Raw genomic sequence first — 20,273 nt, 5'->3', positions numbered from 1 at the left:
TTTTCTCAACAGAAATATCGTTCCCTCTCACAATATGTAGGCCGATCATTTTGCCATTTTTTCTCCTGATGTGTGCAGAATTGCATGCTGTGCTGCAAAATAGCTTCTCTTTACAGAGAGGGCCAAAGTCAAACAGCTGTTCAACACAGACAGTGGAACAAGAATGGGTTTGGTTTAGAGACGATGTATTTGTATTTGTTTGTAAATCAAATATTGTTATGTTTTTAATGATTTTTTTTTATTTGGCTTATATTTTAATCAGGATAGTCCATTGGGATCTTAATGTTTTTCATTCAGAGAGCCCTAAATGACCAAGATGATGCTGATTTAATTTCAATATTAAAAACATGTATCGTGAGCGGGTGTATTCTCACCTGAAGAAGTCCGTCTCCGCCTGGTGGCTGTTGTCGTGGGTGTAGCAGACCCGGTGGGCGGCCACGTCCAACTGTGTGAAGGCGGTCAGGGGGACGCCCGGCTGCTGGACGGCGTGGACGAGGCCGTGTCGCGGTGGGACCGACACCGCGTAGACCAGCTCCTCCGGACGACCGGCCGAGTCTGACGCCAGCAGGATGTCGGTGTTCAGGACGACGCGATGCCCCTCCATCAGACGCACTGCCTTGCTCAGAAGCACCAAGTCGCCTGGAGGCAGCCAGAGGTTAAAGGTCAAATCATTGGAATGGGGGGCGACATACATGGTTCTTGTTCAATTCAATTCAATTTAATTTTATATAGCCCAAAATCACAAATTTGCCTCAGAGGGCTTTACAATCTGTACACATAGGACATCCTCTGTCCTTCCCTCACATCGGCACAGGAAAAACTCCCCTAAAAAAACCTTTAGCAGGGAGAAAAAAGGAAGAAACCTATGGGAGAACGACAGAGGAGGGATCCTTCTCCCAGGATGGACAGAATGCAATAGATGTCATGTGTACAGAATGAACAACATAACAGAGTTACAACACATTCAATGTATATAACATAATTGATTCACATAAGAGATGAAGCTGCTTTTAGCTGATAACTTATTTCATTTATACCAATTGCAGCAAGGCAGTAAATTCCTCTAAATCAGTTTTATCTTTTCCTGCCTTGAGACTGTATATTAATTTATACATATTTATTATGTTATTATATACATTTGTAAAATGTAATATTTTTTATTAATTTGTTATTAATTCATATATTGATAAATAATACAATTCAGATATTTATACATAAAAAAATGCATTCTATTTTTAAAAATAAACATATTTTTTAAATGTATTTAGAGTCGTAAAAACATAAGATATGGATTTGTGAGCTACAACGATAATATTTTGTTTATCTTGTAAAACACTGTAAGAAGCTAATTATTTACCAGCAGTTCTTCAACTTTATCTTATTAGATTCAGATTCAGGCTCAGCCTTTAGCAGAGTCCCTGAGGCAGCACTGTGTCGGCAACCCGCTTGAAATTAGATAGAAATAAGAAGATTACATAAAAATGGCAGTTTAGGAAAGTAAAACAGGTTTCATGAAGCACAGGCTTGTGGCTTTTGCTTTCCTTTTGTTTTTCTCTTAAGTTGAATTAAGCACAGAACAGAAGAGACCTCTCGTCGTCTGTTTAAACTTGTACTTTTGTAGATTAGAACAGTTTGTTAATGGGAGTTTGGTGACTATATTTTAAACGTATAACTGGTTCTATAGGAATCTGTGTGAATGTTTTCTTAGCAATTCTTCACATACATACAAGGGAGGTGCCTCCGCAGTGATGGGGACTTGTCTACTCCCACCTACAACCCGGATTCACAGAGGCCAATATGCAAAACAGTGTCATTGTCCCTTTAAAATTCCCACCTGAACCGCTTAAAATAAAAACTGCTGATGTATCTCCATCGACTGGCAAACGTTAAAGTGAAATCTCTTTGAAAAGAGGATAAATTCAAATTCAACTTGGCAAGATAACACATTTAAAAAAAAAAAACAGGCCTCAATGTCTCAGTTTTTTGGAGCGTTGTTGTTGGAGGAGGAGGTGGAGCACCCAGAGGACACGAGCCAGCGCCCCTCCACAGCTGCTCCACCTCCTCCTCCGTTAATTATTCACCGGCTGAGGAGGCCGGTCATTTCTCACCTCCGCTCCTCCAGGATCAGAGGGCCCGCAGCCAGAAGGGCCGAGGCCTCGTCGCACCGTGTTCACCCAACTGGCAAAGCTGGCACGCTGAGCTGGAGGTGGGGGTGGGGGGGTCGCTCAATAATACATGAACGAGGACCGGCCAGAGGGACCGCAGAGGGGCTCAAGTGTGGGAAGGTGTGGAGGCAGTGTGTGTGTGTGTGTGTGTGTGTGTGTGTGTGTGTGTGTGTGTGTGTGTGTGTGTGTGTGTGTGTGTGTGTGTGTGTGTGTGTGTGGGGGGGGACATGCTTCTTATTGTTGCTGTAACTTTAGTCAGTTGTCATGCGACTTGTTGTATTTTCTGAACAATTATAGAACTCTTCGTCCATGCCGGCTTCAAACTCTAAATGAACCAGCTGGAGCTAAAATCGTTTCCTGCTGATTCCAGATCAGGAAAGAACTTTGGAAAACTCAACTTTTAATCCGCCCCTGGACGAGGAGTCTTTCTAAAGCAAAGCCTCTGACCTTTCCGCACGGTGTGGACGGAGATGAAGAAGCTCTGCGCGGGGCTCTCGTTGTCCAGGTCGCTGAGGGTGAAGCGGAAGCTGTCGTGACCTTTGAACCCGGCAGCAGCGGCGGCTCCGGTGTGAGCGTACCACAGGCGGTTCATCTCAACGTCCTCCTGAGTGAATTTCTGACCCGCCGACAGCTCGGTCCAACCCGACTCTGTCTGCGCCGTCACAAGTGGAGTGGAAAATAAATATACTGTTTTTAATCAAAACAAGGCCAAATCTTTACATGATAAGAAAGAAGAAATGAATTTCTATAGATTTGTTGTTGTTGTCAACAAATCTCATGTTTAGATCAAAACCAAAACCGTGTTCTCTCAATTCAGTCTGACTTCCTGTCTGTGGCTCTCAGCTCAAAACCCATTGGTTCCTACTGCAGATCTTTAAAAGCACCTCACAAATATATAGTTTATTTTTAAAGGCCCAAAACATTTTCTTAAACAGTAATTCCAGTGGCAGATGAAGTATTTATATCCTTTACTTCGGTTAAAGTAGTAATACAACACTGCAAAAACAATCCACTTCAAGTAAAAGTCCTGCATTCAAAACTTTTTATAACAGTATGTAAGTATTATCAGCTGAATGTACTTGAATTAAAAGTACTCGTAGTGCAATTAAACATTCCTGTCAGTCAAAAAATAACTAAAGCTGTTAAATAAATGTAAGTTTAGTAAAAAGTCCAATATTTACCTATGGGATGTAGTGGAATTATAACGTTAAATAAGATGAAAATTCTCAAGCTAATTACATTAGTGGTACCTTGAATCTGTACTTTAGTACAGCACTGCCTCTTTCAGCCCTGTGAAGAGGTGAGCACCAAACAAAATGTCTTCAATATTGAGGTGGAAAACTTAAAAGAGAAACAGCGTTGTTTCCTCACCTTGAGCCGCAGTTTTCCAAAACGCGGCGCGGCGTTGAGGAAGTAGTGCACCTGGTTAGGGGGGGTGTCCAGGTCCTGGGCCTCCAGAGCCACGCTGGAAATCACCCTGCTCTCGCCGGAGCCCAACTCCAACCCAGAGTTCCTGATGACACCGACGAAGAAGAGGAAAACAATAACTAAGCTATAACTCTGCATGTTCAACATTCATTTTTTGAACTAAGCTGACGTTTGGATTAGTTTTATCCAGTTCTGGACTTTTCTTTTAGTGGCGTTGGAACTATTTAACAAGCAAAATAGACTTTAGACTTCATTTTGTATTAGTGAGCTTTCAAGAAGAAAGTAAAAAAACGGGATGTGTGGTTGAAATGTCCAACTTTGATGTGATAAAACTGCAGACACAAGCAGGAAGAAGTTTGTGTGAGAGCAGGTTTTTTCCAAGTGGGGATCATGGAGATGTGGGACATTGGTGTTGTTGGATGGGGGTGTGGGGGTCGGTGAACATCAGAAAGCGTCTGGCTGCCTCCTCACTCGGAACTAAAATCCACGCAGGAGAGGAAGCTGCCACGTCCGTCCTGCAGGAACGCAAATAAAGAAAAACAAGGGAGGCTGGCATCTGCCAAGTCCCGGCGTTACTTCTGCCTCAGTGGCCTTTACAGTACCAGCTCGGGCCTGTGCCAGCGCACCCACGCACACCGACGGCTGATCTGGGGACAGCGGACATGAGGGTGAGGGGGCGGGGGCGGGGGGGGGTACAGCATGGGGAACCCAGTCAAGGATGCAAATTCCAAATCACTCGCTCGTTGGAATGAAAATATTATGGGTCTTTGAGGTGAAGGAGTGAACACCCACTCATGCAGAGAGACCCGCCACATGTGCACACACAGGTCACTCCCCCTTGTACTCCCACCCCGTGTTGACTCCCCTGACCCCGTCCCCTCCTGCTTAGCTCTTCTGGATTTTTACTTTAGCAGACTCCTTTGATTATCGCGTCAGAGGGCATCAACATAAAAATACAAATTAAAATGTAAAACAAGACAATATGTACACATCAGTGTGTTCCAAGGAATATAATTTCAAAGCTTCATTCTGGTGTTATTCTATATTTTGGTTATCATCGCTCTCATATTTAGACCCAAACCAACAACATGTTAGGCCGTCTCTCAATACTGTCGACTTCTTAAAAATAATCTTTGAAAAAAATTAAATATATAGCTTCATTTCATTTCAGTCATGTTGGGGACTATTTTCAGCGGCGGATAAATCCACTTTTGGTGCTCTATAGTGAGTGTTTGTGGCAGCAGAACGGTGTGTGATTGAGTCAAAATAAACTACGGTCTGTGTGTTAAGGCAACCAAAGAAAAAAAAGCGCTTTAAGTACATTATACTTTTAAATATTTCCATTTTACGCAATGTTATACTTCTACTCCATTATATCTCAGAGGGAAATATAGTACTCTTTACTCCACTACAATTATTTGACAGTTTTAAGTACTTTCCCCATTCTGATTAATAGTAATTATAAATGATATAACAAATGATGATGTGTTATTATAGATTTAACTACCCAGCATGATATAAAGACATTAAAATGGATGGTTTAGGTCTTTCGAATTGGAGTTGTATGAGGTACTTATAAATGAATGATGATATAATATATATATATATATATATAAAAATATATATATATATATATATATAAAAAATATATATATATATATATATATATATATATATATATATATATATATATATTATAAAAATAGAAGCTACTCATATGCGCAAAGCAAAAACTTCTGCGTCTGTCTGGCGACCTTGACCTAAAGCCTCTCACAGTCACTTATTTCTGGTAATATCATATTAACAAGCATTAAGCACTAAATCCTCATATCGGCTCACATCTGTGTGTGTGCGTGCGTTCGTGTTTGTGTTTGTGTGTGTGTGTGTGCGTGCGTGCGCTCGTGTTGGCGTGTACTTGAGCAGTCGTGGTTTCTCGTCGTTGACCGGCAGCACGGTGACCCGAGCCGTCCCCTGGACTGTGTGGACGCCATCTGTCAGCCGCAGAGCCACGGCGTCCTCCAGGGTTTCCGTGTCATCGTGCATGTACACGATCCTCATGCCTGCAGAGGGAGGAGGAGGAGGGGGAAGGGGAGGGAGGGATAAAGAAATGTATTTTTGCGCAGAAATGTTAAAGAGATAACGCACAGAAACATCTGCATACAAACTGTATGTGCAAACACACTTACACCTATGTATACACTCGCATACTAGTACAGAGGATGAGCTCCGCCTCTAGAGGAAGATCAAAATATGAACAACAGTAAGTGGTTGAAATAAACCATTTACAAATCTCAGTATCGTTTATATTTCATAATATTATAATGTTTTTTACTTTGAAAAAAATCCAACCAAATTATGATTTAATTTGCCTCAACAGTGACACCTGCAGGACAGGTGAGGGAGTGGTGGCAGAGGAGGTCTGATGCTGTCCTCCCTGAGGGCGGGACCTCGTCTATCAATTTAAAGTGCTTTTTTTGTTTTCATGCTAATCTTTTATTGGCCAAATACACGTAAAATGAGGACGTCCTCCCAAACCAAACAACAAGACAGACAGAATGCAATATTTACACTGTTGGTCCAATGATAATTGGTGTGATGAACAGGCAGGTAAGCAGCTCTACATATATATAAATATAGTATATATAACAGCTGCAGGACGCGGGATTGTATCGCGGTTTGGGCGACTATTTACTGCTTATTTTTTGTAGAAAGTAGAGATAAGTAGCCAACTAATGTACAAGAACATGTATCATTTTCCTCCTCTCCCACCCATTTTTGGCTCAGTTTTCACTGACTTTATTTGCCATCACAACATTGCATAAATAAATTGGGCAATACAGAAAGTTATCATTTGTCAGAACGGCAGCATTATTCGTGCTCTGACACTGTTCTTAGCTACGATAGCAGTCTGGCCACTTTGCTCCAGACTGAAATCACTCAACAGATATTTAATGGATTGTGATGCGATATTGTACAGATTCATGGTTTCCAGAGGATGAATAATAGTGTAATGTAGTGACAGTGTAAAACACAACACAAACAGAACTGATGACAGATAAACAGAAACATTGGACACACTTAAACTTGGACCGGCTGGTAGCATTATGTGAAGATTCAGAGAATCACCAAAGCCAGACAGATTCATCCTCTATGAATGTCAAGTTCATGAACATCCATCCAATAGCTGTTGTGATATTTCAGTCTGGACTAATGTGGTGGACCATTGGCTGAAAAGCTTATATTCATGGATTTATGTCTCGTACGTGGGATAAACATGAACTGAGTTCTAGCACTACAGTTCCCAACATGCTAATGGTGATGCTAACAACATTTTTAAGCTAGTGCAGCCAGAACGTTTTGGTGAATCTGCACCATGAGAAGTCATGTTGGTTAGATTCTAGCAGCTTTTTATTTGCACTGTAAGCAAAAATCTACAACAACTGGATTACTTTTGACAATGAAATAAACATTGAAACAGGATTTTAGAAAAGTTTAATTATGAAAGTGATAAGTGTAGGGGCAACTAAGGGGCAAGAAAATCATGCAAACAACTAAAACGGTATGCTCTACTTTAATAGTACAGTACTTACTTACAGAATTTATGCTATTTGTCGGTACATCTATTTGACGCAGCGACCTCCTAGGCGTCCCTCTTACCTTGTCGGAGCTCCTGCAGGGTGAAGGAGGTGACGGGGAGGCTCCTCTGGAGGAGGTCGGCCCCCATCTCCTTGTAGCGGCTGGTCTCTGTGCCGTAGATGCCGTTGATCAGGCTGCCGTGAGCCGGCGGCTGCAGCAATATGAAGGTCAGGACGTCCAGGGGGGCGTCCAGGTCGAAGCCGTTCAGTATGGACGGAGTCAGCTCCCTCATCCCGCCCTCCTTCACCTGTGGGAGGCGGAGAAGGGGAATTACTCTCCACCTATGCTAGCGCCCCCATGAGGATAATGGATGGAAGAAAAATGTTTATCATTGTTCGTTTTTGGTAAAAAATAAATTTGTCTTGGACATACAGTGAAGTTGGCGAGCAGCAGCGAAGGCACCTCGTCATTGGTTGGATTGATGATGATGTAGAAGGGGACGGGGGCAGAGCGGTGCAGCCCGTCGCTCACGCTAATGGACAACTGGTCAACGGTCGGCTCCACCCCTTTGCTCTCTGATTGGACGTAGTTGATGAAACCGGAGGTCAGGTGGACGAGACTGAAGGATTCTGGGAAAGGAGAGTTACGCTAGAGTCAGGTCAGGTGTGTGCCAAACACAAACACGCACACAAACACACACACACTGACCGACTCGCACTCCTGCGTTGCTCTTCTCGGATCCGGGCGTCGGCAGCGTGTTCTCCAGGAAGCCGTGCAGAGGAGGAGTCTCCAGGTGAAAGGTCAGCCGGTCGGGGGGGCTGTCAGGGTCTGAGGCCCCGAGGACCCCCCCACACAGACAGACGGAGGAGCCCTCATCCACCACCAACATGGAATCACCTTAATCAACACATAACAACAGCGTGTTATTCATGTAAAACGAGTCAGCAACATTGTCAGTGTCCCGTCTGTTTATTTCAAATTATTTCACTTTTTTTTTTTCACAGATGTAGCAGTTGGTCTCCACTGTCACTAGGGTGAAATAGATTCCATTCCCGGATTTCTTCTACGTTGTTGTTTGCATAACGTGACACTGCCTCATATCTTATAACCCCAATCTGTACTGTTAAAGAATGACACACCCAGGTATGTTTGCTCTCATGCAGCCTGGAGAGGAAGAAATGGCTTAATGTTACTGAACCAGGTAACCGGACCTGGGAACCGTGGGGAGGTGGACCTCACATTTAAACCACATAGGGCCCCCTCAACTGAACCGATCACCTGTATCACACTGATCTGTGTAGCAGCCCACCAGGAAAACTCCCAGTACTTCCACTTGGTAGTTTGCACATGTCAGAAAGCTGTCATTCCCACTGGATGTCCGTCCATCTGTCCAACCATCCAACCATCCAACCATCCATCAGTCCCTCCATTCGGACATAAGTCCATCTATCAGTCTGTCCATCCTTCCATCTATACATCTATTCCATCAGTTCATCCGTCGGTAAATCCATCCGTGCATCATCCATCAATTATATATCATCCATCCTCCATTCATCCATTCATCATCCGTCATCCATCATCTATCCATCAGTTCATCTATCACTCCATCAGATAATCTATCCGTCCATCAGTTCATCTATCCATCTGTTCGTCCATCTATCCATCCCTCCGTTCATCCATCTGTCCATCCATCCATCCGTCTGTCTTTCCATCCATCCATCCATCCAAACCATTGTCAGCTGCTTATGAATCCACAGCTCACCCATCTTCCTTCACACTGCTGTTAATTAACAAAACACAATCCCCTCTGGACCTGGATCCATACTACCAATCATTCCATGTGCATGTGTTAATTATGCTGTATATATATGTATGCATTTATACATTGTGTGAATGTGTGTGAGCATTAACGATGGACAGTCCTGGATCTCGCTGATAAACTAAACTAAGAAAACAAGCTAGGGCTGGATTCCGCCGCGCTAATGCTCTTACGCTGCGTCTTTATTCACTGCTAATTAATTTGATCAAGAAACACCACATGCACAACCCTAACCCCCTCCCCACCCCCAACCAACCCTGCACTGCCTGGTGGTGCTGGTGTTGAATGAATGTTGAGATATGCTGGCAGGATTAGAGAGTTATCCTGCCGCTGGTAGCGCCGCGGTAATCCGGCTAGCGAAGCGGCTAGTACACGACTCCTATTGTGACCGTGGGGATGCGCCTGTTTCTGCTTTTGTTTTGAAAAGACGCTCATTGTCCACTGTCTCCTGGGGAACACACACACAAACACACACACACCCAGGAGTGATAATCTCACCCATTTGCGTGTGTGTGTACATGTAATACCAGCAGACAATAGGCAGATTTCACTTAAATCAAGTCAGCGCCAACCTCGTTAACGCCGAAAACAAGACGCACACATGCCATGAATCACCCATAATGCAATGTGCAAACAATGAGACTTTGGACTCAGCTAAACAACACCACACTGCAAGAAACACAACAGAAACTATTCGGCTCTGAGATTTACCTTGAAAAGGTTGAATTCATATTAAATATAATCGTGAATTATAAAATGAGAAATAACCCCAAGTTTCTGGAAATGAGCTTCAGGGTCTCGAAGGAGGTCAGAATAAGGAGGACACACTGCTAGAATCACTAAATGTGAGATGTGTTGCATATGTTTAATTATGTTTTTACCTTTATTTTATAGTACAGAGAGAGATGGGTGTGACATGCAACCAAAGGTCTCAAGACTGGAATCAAACTCGAGGAAGTTGCGGTTATGTGGCACGTGCTGATTGAAAGATAAAAAAGTGTTGTCTGTTGGTTTGAGACAAGATGTTAACAGATGATGTCTCTGGTGTCAAACACTTTACACAACTAACCATCCACCTCGCCATTTTTGCGTCATCATTTTTTTAAAGCCTTGAATTCTGAATCAGACACAATAGCTCAAAGATGGATGTTAAGAACTGCGTCGCAAGACCTTCAAAATAAGACAATAATAAAGGAATCAAGAACATGTACTTCAGTCTGACTATATTCCTCCATCAAGCTGTCTGGTATCGAAACAAGTGAATTCATTTCACAGATTTTTCCATTTGAAGGAAAAAGAGATTTCAAGAACTGAGTCACAAACAAATAAAGATTTGTTTTTGCAGTGTGAACATGCTGTTGGAATGTCTCTCACACACACACAAACATACACACACACACACACACATACACAAACCATTTCCCAGTCATCCCAGTGTGAATCCCAGTGGTCACTGGTCTCCATTGATAACCACAGAGCTCCTCCAATCCCTTTTCTTGGCTCCGACTCCGGCGAGAACTATCACCCTCCCCAGGAGAGAGTGTGTGTGTGTGTGTGTACATAAAGTGTATCCCCCCCCCACACACACACACACACACACACACACACCCCACACCCCTCCCAGAACACAGTGTGTGTTGGACTGATAGGTGACGCCGTGTTGTCAGGGTCAGAGCTGCTCCACAGCATTAAGAGGATTGTCAGCAGTGAGCACACACACACACACACACACACACACACACACACACACACACACACACACACACACACACACACGACAACCAGTGTATTTATCTCTCAGTCTCTCATTGAGACATTTTCTTTGAAACATGGCTCCATTTACACTGAAGCTGAGCTGGAAAATGTCCTGTTTATCACTTCTCAGGTTTTAGTTAGTGCTGAACATGCATGTGTTATTATAACCAACATAAATAATAACCTTTTCTGCAGGTTTATCAAGTTAAATACAATACTTTTTATGGTGTTCTAATTTCAAGAATCATTTAAATACCCGTTTCTCACAATTATTCATCATTATTATATCGATTACTGTTTTACAATAAACAGTAAAATCCTGCTTTTTCATTAATGCATGAGTTATAATAAGCTAATGATAGAATATATAATTGTATAACAGTCACAGGGGACATTTTTTACTTAATACTAAAACTACAATTTCCTGATTATGCTTTCATACTTTTTCTCAAATAACATTTTCAATGCAGGACTTTTACTCACTAACAGTAATTTTACAGTGTGGTATTATTCCCTTACTTAAGTAAAATATCTGAATACTTTATTCTACAGCAGCCAAGCGCGGATATTTTTTTGAAGAAACTAAATTCTGTGATTTTTAAAAGAAACCCTGGAGGAAAACTGTTCCTCACATGTTCCACCTGTCAGGTGTGTCATGACAGAGGTCTTACCCAGAGTGACGGTGGGTACTTTGTTGTTGACAGGGAGAACGGTGATGTTGAGGTCGTACACAGGAAGCGTGCCGTGGAGAGGCACGGGAGGGGGCGGGGCGTCTCCGTGGCAACAACCGTCCGTCCCACCAGCCTCGCCGTCAGAGATGATGAGGGTGACGGTGTCAAACACCGGCTCAGGTCCAATCTCTCCTCCTGAAACAGAAAGCAAAGAGCTTCATTTCTGAATGCTGTGAGAACAATGAGTCTGAAGAAGAGCTTCTGGACGACATACAAAAGGACACGATTCATTTTGTTCTCACAAACAGCAGCTCTTTACCTCCTATCAGCTCACTGTGACTGTCTCTGTTTCTACTTTAACTCCCTGTAATGTCAGCTGACCACATATTTCCATATCTTGTTGTGAAGAACCTTTCTTTTATTAAGGAATTGGACCGCTACCAAGCTCTGCTATCTTTGTGGTCAATACATTTAATTTCCTAAAGCTGCTTCACAATAATACATACCTGTATGGCCGAGCATAAGCTTTTAATGTGAAGTAGCACAAAATTATTTCAATGGCAGCCATCAAAACAGCTCTGATACAGCGATCAGTGAACAGCAAAGTCAGGCTGATAGGTCAAAAGGTCAAAAGGGAACATAGAAGTAAAATTAGAATCAGTTGTATGGTACAATTGTTGTGCAGCTATAACAACCATGAGCATCATGTCATTTTAACTACAGCATAACTTTTTAATAAAGTAATTATGATATTCATCGCTGATTTCTTCAGTTTTGATTTATTGAAAATGTAACGTGTAGTGATTGTAAATGAGGCCTTGTGTGGGTGTCTTATTCTCAGATTTCAGATGTCTCTGAGTTGGTAGCAGTTCCACCCAAAAAAAATTCCAATCTTAACTTTTCAAATGGAAATGTAATATTGCTCAACGATCAAACAGGTCAAATAATGTCTTGAAAAATCCATCTTTTGACCCCTCTGATTTATCTGGTGACCATTTGGAGGGGCCAAAACGCCATACTGGGAACTATTGGACTAAACTAGCTAACTGTACGTAAAGTAGTAAAAAGTAAGGGTTAAGTTGGGGGCATCGCCTCCTTTGCGCCGCCATCTTCCCCAAGTTCTTCTATGGATTCCCATATGGTAGATTAATTATGAGAAAGTGCTTCCTTCTGGAGAAAACGCCATTAAGTGCCCTCTAGGGTGCCCTTCCACTGGAAATAAATGATAAAGTGCCCAATCCGGAGCTCTTCTAGGAGAGAAAACATGAAGAAGTGTCCTTTCGGGTGCTTTTCCAAAAGAGTAAAAAAGCCATTGTGTGCGCTTTAGAAGTGCCCTGATATGGAGAAAATGTAATGCAGTGCCATATAGGCTTCCCTACACACTTGTTTTCGTCCCTGCCCCTCAGATAAGTGAAAGAGATAAGCACACATTTTCTTTCCACGTGCCACGAACACAGCGTTGTCTTCCATAATGCTCTCTCACCTGTGTGGACATAGTAGATGTGTCCCTGCAGCAGGTCCTGCTGGGAGAACTTGTCCACGGTCAATCCGGCTCTCTGTAGCTCCCCTCTGCCTGGGCTCCGGGCCAGCATGTAGGTCAGTCTGGAGTCATCGCTGTCCCGGTCTGTAGCCGACAGGTAGTCCACCGTTACCTGGACCCGCCCCGCCTCCTCGCAGCTCAGCTCCCCCGCAGCCCTCCACCCAGCTGGGGAGGTTCGTCGTTCATCGGCAGGACCTGAGGACATCAGGAGAAGCATCACAGACCATACATCTCTGTGGTGATGTAGTGGAAGACAGAATATCACTCTTTATCTCTCTTTAATGATGATGTAATATGTACAGGAAACTCACCTGTATCGGCAGGACGACGTCTACTGAGTTCAAACCGTCCGTCACCTTCAGATGGACTTCATCCTCGGTGGTCTCAGAGTCATCATGGATGTACCTGAAACCACAAGACCCATCGCACTCCATCTGTCAGTACATCTTAAATTACAAAATGTGGTTCTGGTATTACAAATGTTCTTCTCTATAGAGCATTATTTCACATTTTTAGAAAGGTTCTCATATCCTCTAGTAATCCTCTCCCTCTCTCTCATCCTCTTGGAGATTATTGAAAAGTATCAGAATGTTTTCCAACTGTCTATATAAAGTCATAAGACCAAATATAATTTGGTCTCCTCCTCTCTCTCAGAGTTTATTTTGATGTGTCGCCTTGTTTCTCCTATCTCTGGTTTTGAGGACAGAACATCCTGTAACTGGTCCAAACCATCCAAAAAAAAAACATGTCACACAAGAAACCAACGGAACCATAGTTCAGTTTGACCCGGACAGAGATCACCTCTTTTCGTCAGGTTAGGTTAGAAAGCTCCATTTATCCTCAGTGGGGAAACTCATTTGCCTCCAAATCAACTCATACAGACAACCAACAATAGAGGTAGTTTTCACAGCACACAACAAACAGCAAAAACAGTACAGCGAATAAAAAAAAAAAAAAAAAAAAAAAAAGGTCAAATTTGAGACATGATTAACAGCAGAAAGATGCTACATCTAAAAACCACATCTAAAAGTTTCATTAAAAAAATCGGACCACTGCTGGAACAAAAGAATACTTTGTTTTTCAGTGAGCGTCAAAAAGAATTTTCAAAATTGAAACACGTTTTTTAGCTTGTTTGACCAAATGTTTCAAAATATTTGTGGGTACAGGATTACCTCATACATGGACCGATAACTGTGATACACCTGCATTCAAATACCCACATACCCACAAAAACAGAGAGCTGACTGAATGTGTCATTTCCTCCTGAGGTTTTAGTTGATGTTACTGTGGGCTTCAGTGAGGGCACAGTCAGAAAAAAGAGCTGACTAACAGTTTACAGAGGAGTCAGTGCATGTGGGCCTGCAGCGTGTAATCATGGAACTTAATCATAGAACCATCTAATGAGCGTGTTGGTTCTCTGTGATATTCACACAGCTTTGATCATGTTTGGTCTCAGTGTAACTGCAGGTGGTGATCCTGAAACCCATCGGGACAGGGATATCCGTTTTGTTTAACATCACTGTATATTTAAATGAAAGAAGTTACAAAAAATCAGTTTGTTTGGATTTGTTTGTGTTAAATCACTAGTTAAATTACATTTGCTCTGCCATTGAAAACCAAAGACACTGTCTACTTTTTCAACAGCTCTAAAGAGCAATGGACATTTTGGCAGAAATCATATTTTACAAAATTATATTATATATTAATATATTGCCAAGCACCTCACCTTGACCTCAGAGAAAAACTCAAGTGATTTTAATCTTCATGAGAAAGAGACTTTTAAAATATTGTAATTGCAGCAGAGGTGGAGATTTCCTGACATTCATTCGCAAGCTCCAAAAACACTGGATCCTACATTTTCCATGATGCAACTTGATCATATTTCTTAACTAGATCCATAACCCTGTGATCATAGAAACAGCGTTGATACAACGATTCTATAAAAACCAAGATTACGTCAGACAACAGTGTTTTTATTATAGTACACCACACCTCCAGTATATAATTATAATATTATATATTATCTAAATTATCATATGAAAACCAGTATACAAAAAAATAGCTTGAAACAAATGTTTATAAAATTCTTATTAATTCCATTATTAATGTTTTTTTTCTTTACTGTTCTCTTGATCGATGTTAAACTGCCATCAGCAAAAGTCTAACCTTCCTAGTGGGTTTTTTTCACATTAAAAGCCTTCATATAAAATGGAAGGCTACAATGCTTCTAATGTGACGATTCTGAGGGATGTGTTGACTTTCATTCATGGTAGCTAAATATCCTTCTGCTATTAGTGCTGTGGAAATGGAAATTATACTGAAATTAGGTAAACACAGATGAGGATTCAGTTTGTATCCCAAGTGTAACGGGTGGTGTGTGGACCCAACGACCAGGAGACAGGGTAATGTTCAGGAGCTTTATTCAAAGCAGTACAAACAGCAGGTAGACAGGCAGGAGATAACTCACAGGGGATATTCCACTCTAGAGAGCGCTGATCCGTCAGCGGAGCAGGCAGACAAAAACCAAGAGGAGCGAAGGCTAATCTCGTGGTCGGGACAGAAGGCTGAGTCGGTTAACCGGGGCAGAGGCAAGGTAGGAATACCGTGGTCTGGGACGGAAGGCTGAGTCAGTTAACGGGGCAGAGGCAAGGTAGGAATACCGTGGTCTGGGACGGAAGGCTGAGTCAGTTACCGGGGCAGAGGCAAGGCGGAGAAGTCCAAACAAGCGGTGTCGGCAACGGGAAATCAATCCGGGGAATAACGCTGGAAGGTCTGGCATAATGCGGAGAACGATCTGGCAGTGAGTGTGTGTGAGACTCCGAGGCCGCAGAGTCCGGATCTTCAGTCGGGTGGGTGGAGAGGGTCTGGAGGAAGGGTTCCTCGGCCCCGGACAACGAAGCCTCACTTTCTGACTCGGGGGGCCTCCTGGATGTTTCTGGCCGGGGTCTTTGTCCTGGAGGGCTGGTCCGGGTGCTGTCGATGGAAGTCTGCGATGCATCGATGGTCATAAATGTGACGAGCAGGGACCCATGACCTCTCCTCAGGACCGTATCCTTCCCAGTCCACCAGGTATTGAATGCCCCGACCCCAGCAGCGAGAGCGAAGAAGGCGATGGATGGTGTAGACAGGTCCTCCTTCGATGAGACGAGGAGGCGGAGGAGGAGCAGCTGGCATCAAGGGGCTCTCCCGGACTGGTTTCACCTTGGAGACATGGAACGTGGGATGGATGCGCATGGACCTGGGAAGCTTGAGTCTTATTGCTGCCGGGTTGATGACCCTTTCGACCTCGAACGGACCAATGAACTTAGGACCCAGCTTCTTTGATTCTACCCGAAGGGGTAGGTCCCGGGTCGACAGCCACACCTTATCCCCCACTTGATAGATGGGGGCTGGAGTGCGGTGTCGGTTGGCCGCCTTCGAGTAGCGGTTGGCGGACCGAAGCAGGGCTGTTCTGGCTCTCGTCCAGGTCTGTTGGCAACGGCGGATGAAGGTCTGGACCGAAGGGCAGGAAACCTCCTTCTCCAGTGCGGGGAACAAAGGAGGTTGGAAGCCGTACGCGCACTGGAAGGGGGACAGGCCGGTGGCGGAACTGGTCAGGGTACTCCACCCACAACAGCTGTTGGGACCAGGAAGTAGGATTCCGGGAAACCAAGCATCGTAGTGCGGTCTCCATTTCCTGGTTCTTCCGCTCAGTCTGACCATTGGACTGTGGGTGGAACCCAGAGGACAGGCTTACGGTGGCTCCCAGCAACGTACAGAACTCCCTCCAGAATATTGAGGTGAACTGGGGACCCCGGTCAGAGACGATGTCGACCGGGATCCCATGTAGGCGGAAGACATGGAGGGAGATGAGTTTGGCGGTCTCTTTAGCAGAGGGGAGTTTTGGCAGAGGGATGAAGTGGGCCACTTTACTGAACCGATCGACCACCGTCAGGATGGCGGTGTTGCCTTCGGACGTGGGCAACCCGGTGACGAAGTCCAGGGAGATGTGTGACCATGGACGATGGGGTACTGGAAGAGGAAGCAGGAGACCTGCGGGAGCCTGGTGAGAGGGCTTGTGTTGGTTGCAGGTCGGGCAGGCGTTGACAAACTCCCTGGTGTCCTCGGGAAGTGAGGACCACCAGAAGCGCTGTCGCAGGACGTCCTGGGTTCGCTGGATGCCCAGATGGCAGGCAAGTTTGGAGGAGTGAGCCCACTGGAGAACGTCGGGACGAACAGGTGGTTGGAAGGGCAGGCGCTAGGACCGGGTTGACCCTCCGTCGCGGCCCTCACTGACTCCTCGACCTCCCAGTTGAGGACCGCAACTTGGCAGGAGTCCGGAAGAATGGAGATAGGACCCGGAATCGGCTCCTCCACCTCCTGAAACTGGCGGGAGAGGGCATCGGGCTTGATGTTGCGAGAACCGATTATTATTATTAATCACATTACTATCCCTATTTTCATAATTATAATTCTACTGTAATAATTGCTGCTGTTATTATAAGTAGTCTTATTATATGAATCATTTATGTCATATACATTGAATGTGTTGTATCTCTGTTATGCTGTTCATTCTGTACACATGACATCTATTGCATTCTGTCCATCCTGGGAGAAGGATCCCTCCTCTGTCGTTCTCCCATAGGTTTCTTCCTTTTTTCTCCCTGTTAAAGGGTTTTTTTAGGAGAGTTTTTCCTGTGCCGATGTGAGGGAAGGACAGAGGATGTCGCATGTGCACAGATTGTAAAGCCCTCTGAGGCAAATTTGTAATTTGTGATTCTGGGCTATACAAAATAAACTGAATTGAATTGAAAAAAAACGGGGCGATATGAAGTGGAACCTCGTGAAAAAGAGGGACCACCGGGCCTGTCGGGAGTTCAGTCTTTTGGCGGTGCGGATGTATTCCAGGTTCTTATGGTCCGTCCACACCAAGAATGGAAGTTTGGTCCCCTCTAGCCAGTGGCGCCACTCCTCCAGGGCTAACTTCACCGCTAGTAATTCTGGGTTCCCAATGTCGTAGTTTCTCTCGGCGGGGGAAAGCCGACGGGGGGAAAAAAAGCGCAGGGATGCAGCTTCTGGTAGGTGGCCGAACGCTGGGACAGAACGCCCCCAACTCCTACGTCGGAGGCATCCACCTCCACCACGAACTGTCGGTCAGGGTCAGGGACTTGGAGGATGGGTGCCGAGGTGAACCTGGTCTTGAGGGTATGGAAAGCTTCTTCGGCCGCAGAAGTCCAGAGAAAAGGGATCTTGGAGGATGTGAGGGCGGTGAGAGGAGAGGCGACCGTGCTGTAGTTCCGGACAAATCTCCTGTAGAAATTTGCAAACCCCAGGAAGCGTTGAAGTTGTTTGCGGGTTTCAGGAGCAGACCAGGACGTGACAGCGGCCACCTTTGCGGGATCCATCTCGATGTTACCGCCGGACACAATGTAACCTAGGAAAGGGACGGTGGTACGTGGAACTCACACTTTTCAGCCTTAACGTATAGGGAGTTCTCCAGGAGGCATTGCAGGACTGACTGGATGTGGTGAATATGCTCCTCCTTGGTTTTAGAGAAGATGAGGATGTCGTCTAGATAAACAAACACATGTCGGTCCAACATGTCCCGGAGAACGTCATTAACCAGGGTCTGGAAGACTGCGGGAGCATTAGTCAAGCTGAAGGGCATCACCAGATATTCGTAATGCCCCTTCGGTGTGTTGAATGCTGTCTTCCACTCATCTCCCTCTCGGATTTGGACCAGGTGATAGGCGTTGCGGAGGTCAAGTTTAGAAAATATGGTGGCTCCCTGGAGTAGCTCGAAGGCAGTAGTGATGAGCGGTAGTGGGTAGCGATTCTTGACGGTGATCTCATTCAAGCCCCGGTAGTCTATGCAGGGTCGGAGGGTCTTGTCCTTCTTTCCCACGAAGAAAAACCCTGCTCCTGCAGGAGATGACGAGGGGCGTATGAGTCCAGCAGCGAGGCAGTCGTTAATATATTTATCCATCGCCTCCCTTTCAGGCGCGGACAGGGAGAATAGACGACCCTTGGGAGGAAAAGTACCCGGACGGAGGTCGATGGCGCAGTCATATGGACGGTGAGGAGGCAGAGACAAGGCCTTGGTCTTGTTGAATGCCTCCTTGAAGTCGTGGTACTCGACTGGAACCCCCGTGAGCTCAGGTGTGGAGTTGACTGGAGCAGGAACCTGAGGTGCGGCGGCTTGTTTCAGGCAAACGAGGTGACAGGAAGGACTCCAGCCTCGGAAAGCCCCCGTAGCCCAGTCGATATGGGGGTTGTGGCGTCGTAACCATGGATACCCCAGGATGAGGGGAATACGGGGTGATTGCAGGATGTGGAAGGTGATGGTTTCGTGGTGATTGACTGGGACGGTTTGGTGGGTGACGGTCCCCAGGAGATGACCGTCGAGGGCGATGGCTGGAACAGGACGAAGAAGAGGAACCTGGTCGATTCCCAGCTGCAGAGCGAGTCCCTCGTCCATGATGGACGCATCCGCTCCAGAGTCCAGGAAGGTGGAGATAGTCTCGGGCCCCCCGGGTAGAAGCAACTTGGCATGAAAAAGGGGCCTCTGGCAGAAGGAGGGTCGTGACACGGCTCGGCTCACCAGTACCTCCTTGGTTACTGGTGAGCCCTGGCTTTTACCGGGCAGTTGGGAACAAAAATGGCCAGCCTGACCACAGTACATACATAGGTTGTCCCTGCGGTCACGTTCCTCAGTCCCACCTGCATGGGCTCAGTCTCCCGATGAGGTGGAATGGTCGATGGTTGGTTCGGAGAGGTAGTGTGCGTGGAGTAGGAAAATGAGCCGTGGCTGAAACGTCCCTGGCGCTTCACCAGCCGCCTGGCCTGGATGCGACGGTCCAGTCTAGTGGTCACCTCGATCAGTCCGTCCAAAGAGGTGGGCAGCTCGAAGGAGATGAGTTCATCCTTGATGTAGTCTGCCAAGCCAAGCATGTATGCATCGCATTGAGCGGCCATATTCCATGAGCTTAGCCGCGCCTTGGTCCGTAAATCATCCGTGACGGTTTGATTACCTTGTTGGAGCCCCAACAATCCACCGGTGGCGTCTGGTCCCAAGGAAACCACTCCGAAAACCTTGCGTAATTCCTAGGAGAACGCCTGGAAGGAAGCGCAGGCGGGCGTTCGGCGGTCCCACTCCGCCGTTCCCCACAGGCGGGCTCTCCCCGTCAGGTGATTAATGGAATACGCCACTCTTGCTTCCTCGGTGGCGAATGTGTATGGCTGTAACGCGAACAAAATGGAGCAGTTCGTCAGAAAAGGGTTACAGCCCTCAGCATCCCCAGCGTAACGTTCCGGCTCGCTGACTCGGACCTCCGAGACCA

General features: G+C 45.4%; 1 protein-coding gene across 1 annotated transcript in view; it reads right to left on the bottom strand.

Annotated features, from left to right (window-relative positions):
- Positions 1-20,273, bottom strand: part of frem1b (Fras1 related extracellular matrix 1b) — a 49,211-nt gene that overhangs the window by 9,086 nt on the left and 19,852 nt on the right. Inside the window, 11 exon segments of the mRNA XM_054626102.1 lie at positions 375-639; positions 2,613-2,817; positions 3,537-3,678; positions 5,509-5,653; positions 7,251-7,476; positions 7,602-7,798; positions 7,878-8,066; positions 11,415-11,609; positions 12,898-13,104; positions 13,107-13,149; positions 13,266-13,359. Of these exon segments, the coding sequence (XP_054482077.1) occupies positions 375-639; positions 2,613-2,817; positions 3,537-3,678; positions 5,509-5,653; positions 7,251-7,476; positions 7,602-7,798; positions 7,878-8,066; positions 11,415-11,609; positions 12,898-13,104; positions 13,107-13,149; positions 13,266-13,359 (1,908 nt within the window).

Source organism: Anoplopoma fimbria, chromosome 3 (genome assembly GCF_027596085.1).
Source record: "Anoplopoma fimbria isolate UVic2021 breed Golden Eagle Sablefish chromosome 3, Afim_UVic_2022, whole genome shotgun sequence".
Lineage (NCBI taxonomy): Eukaryota > Metazoa > Chordata > Actinopteri > Perciformes > Anoplopomatidae > Anoplopoma > Anoplopoma fimbria.
Note: the sequence above shows the minus strand (reverse complement) of the source record. Positions and strands in the feature narration are given on the sequence as shown.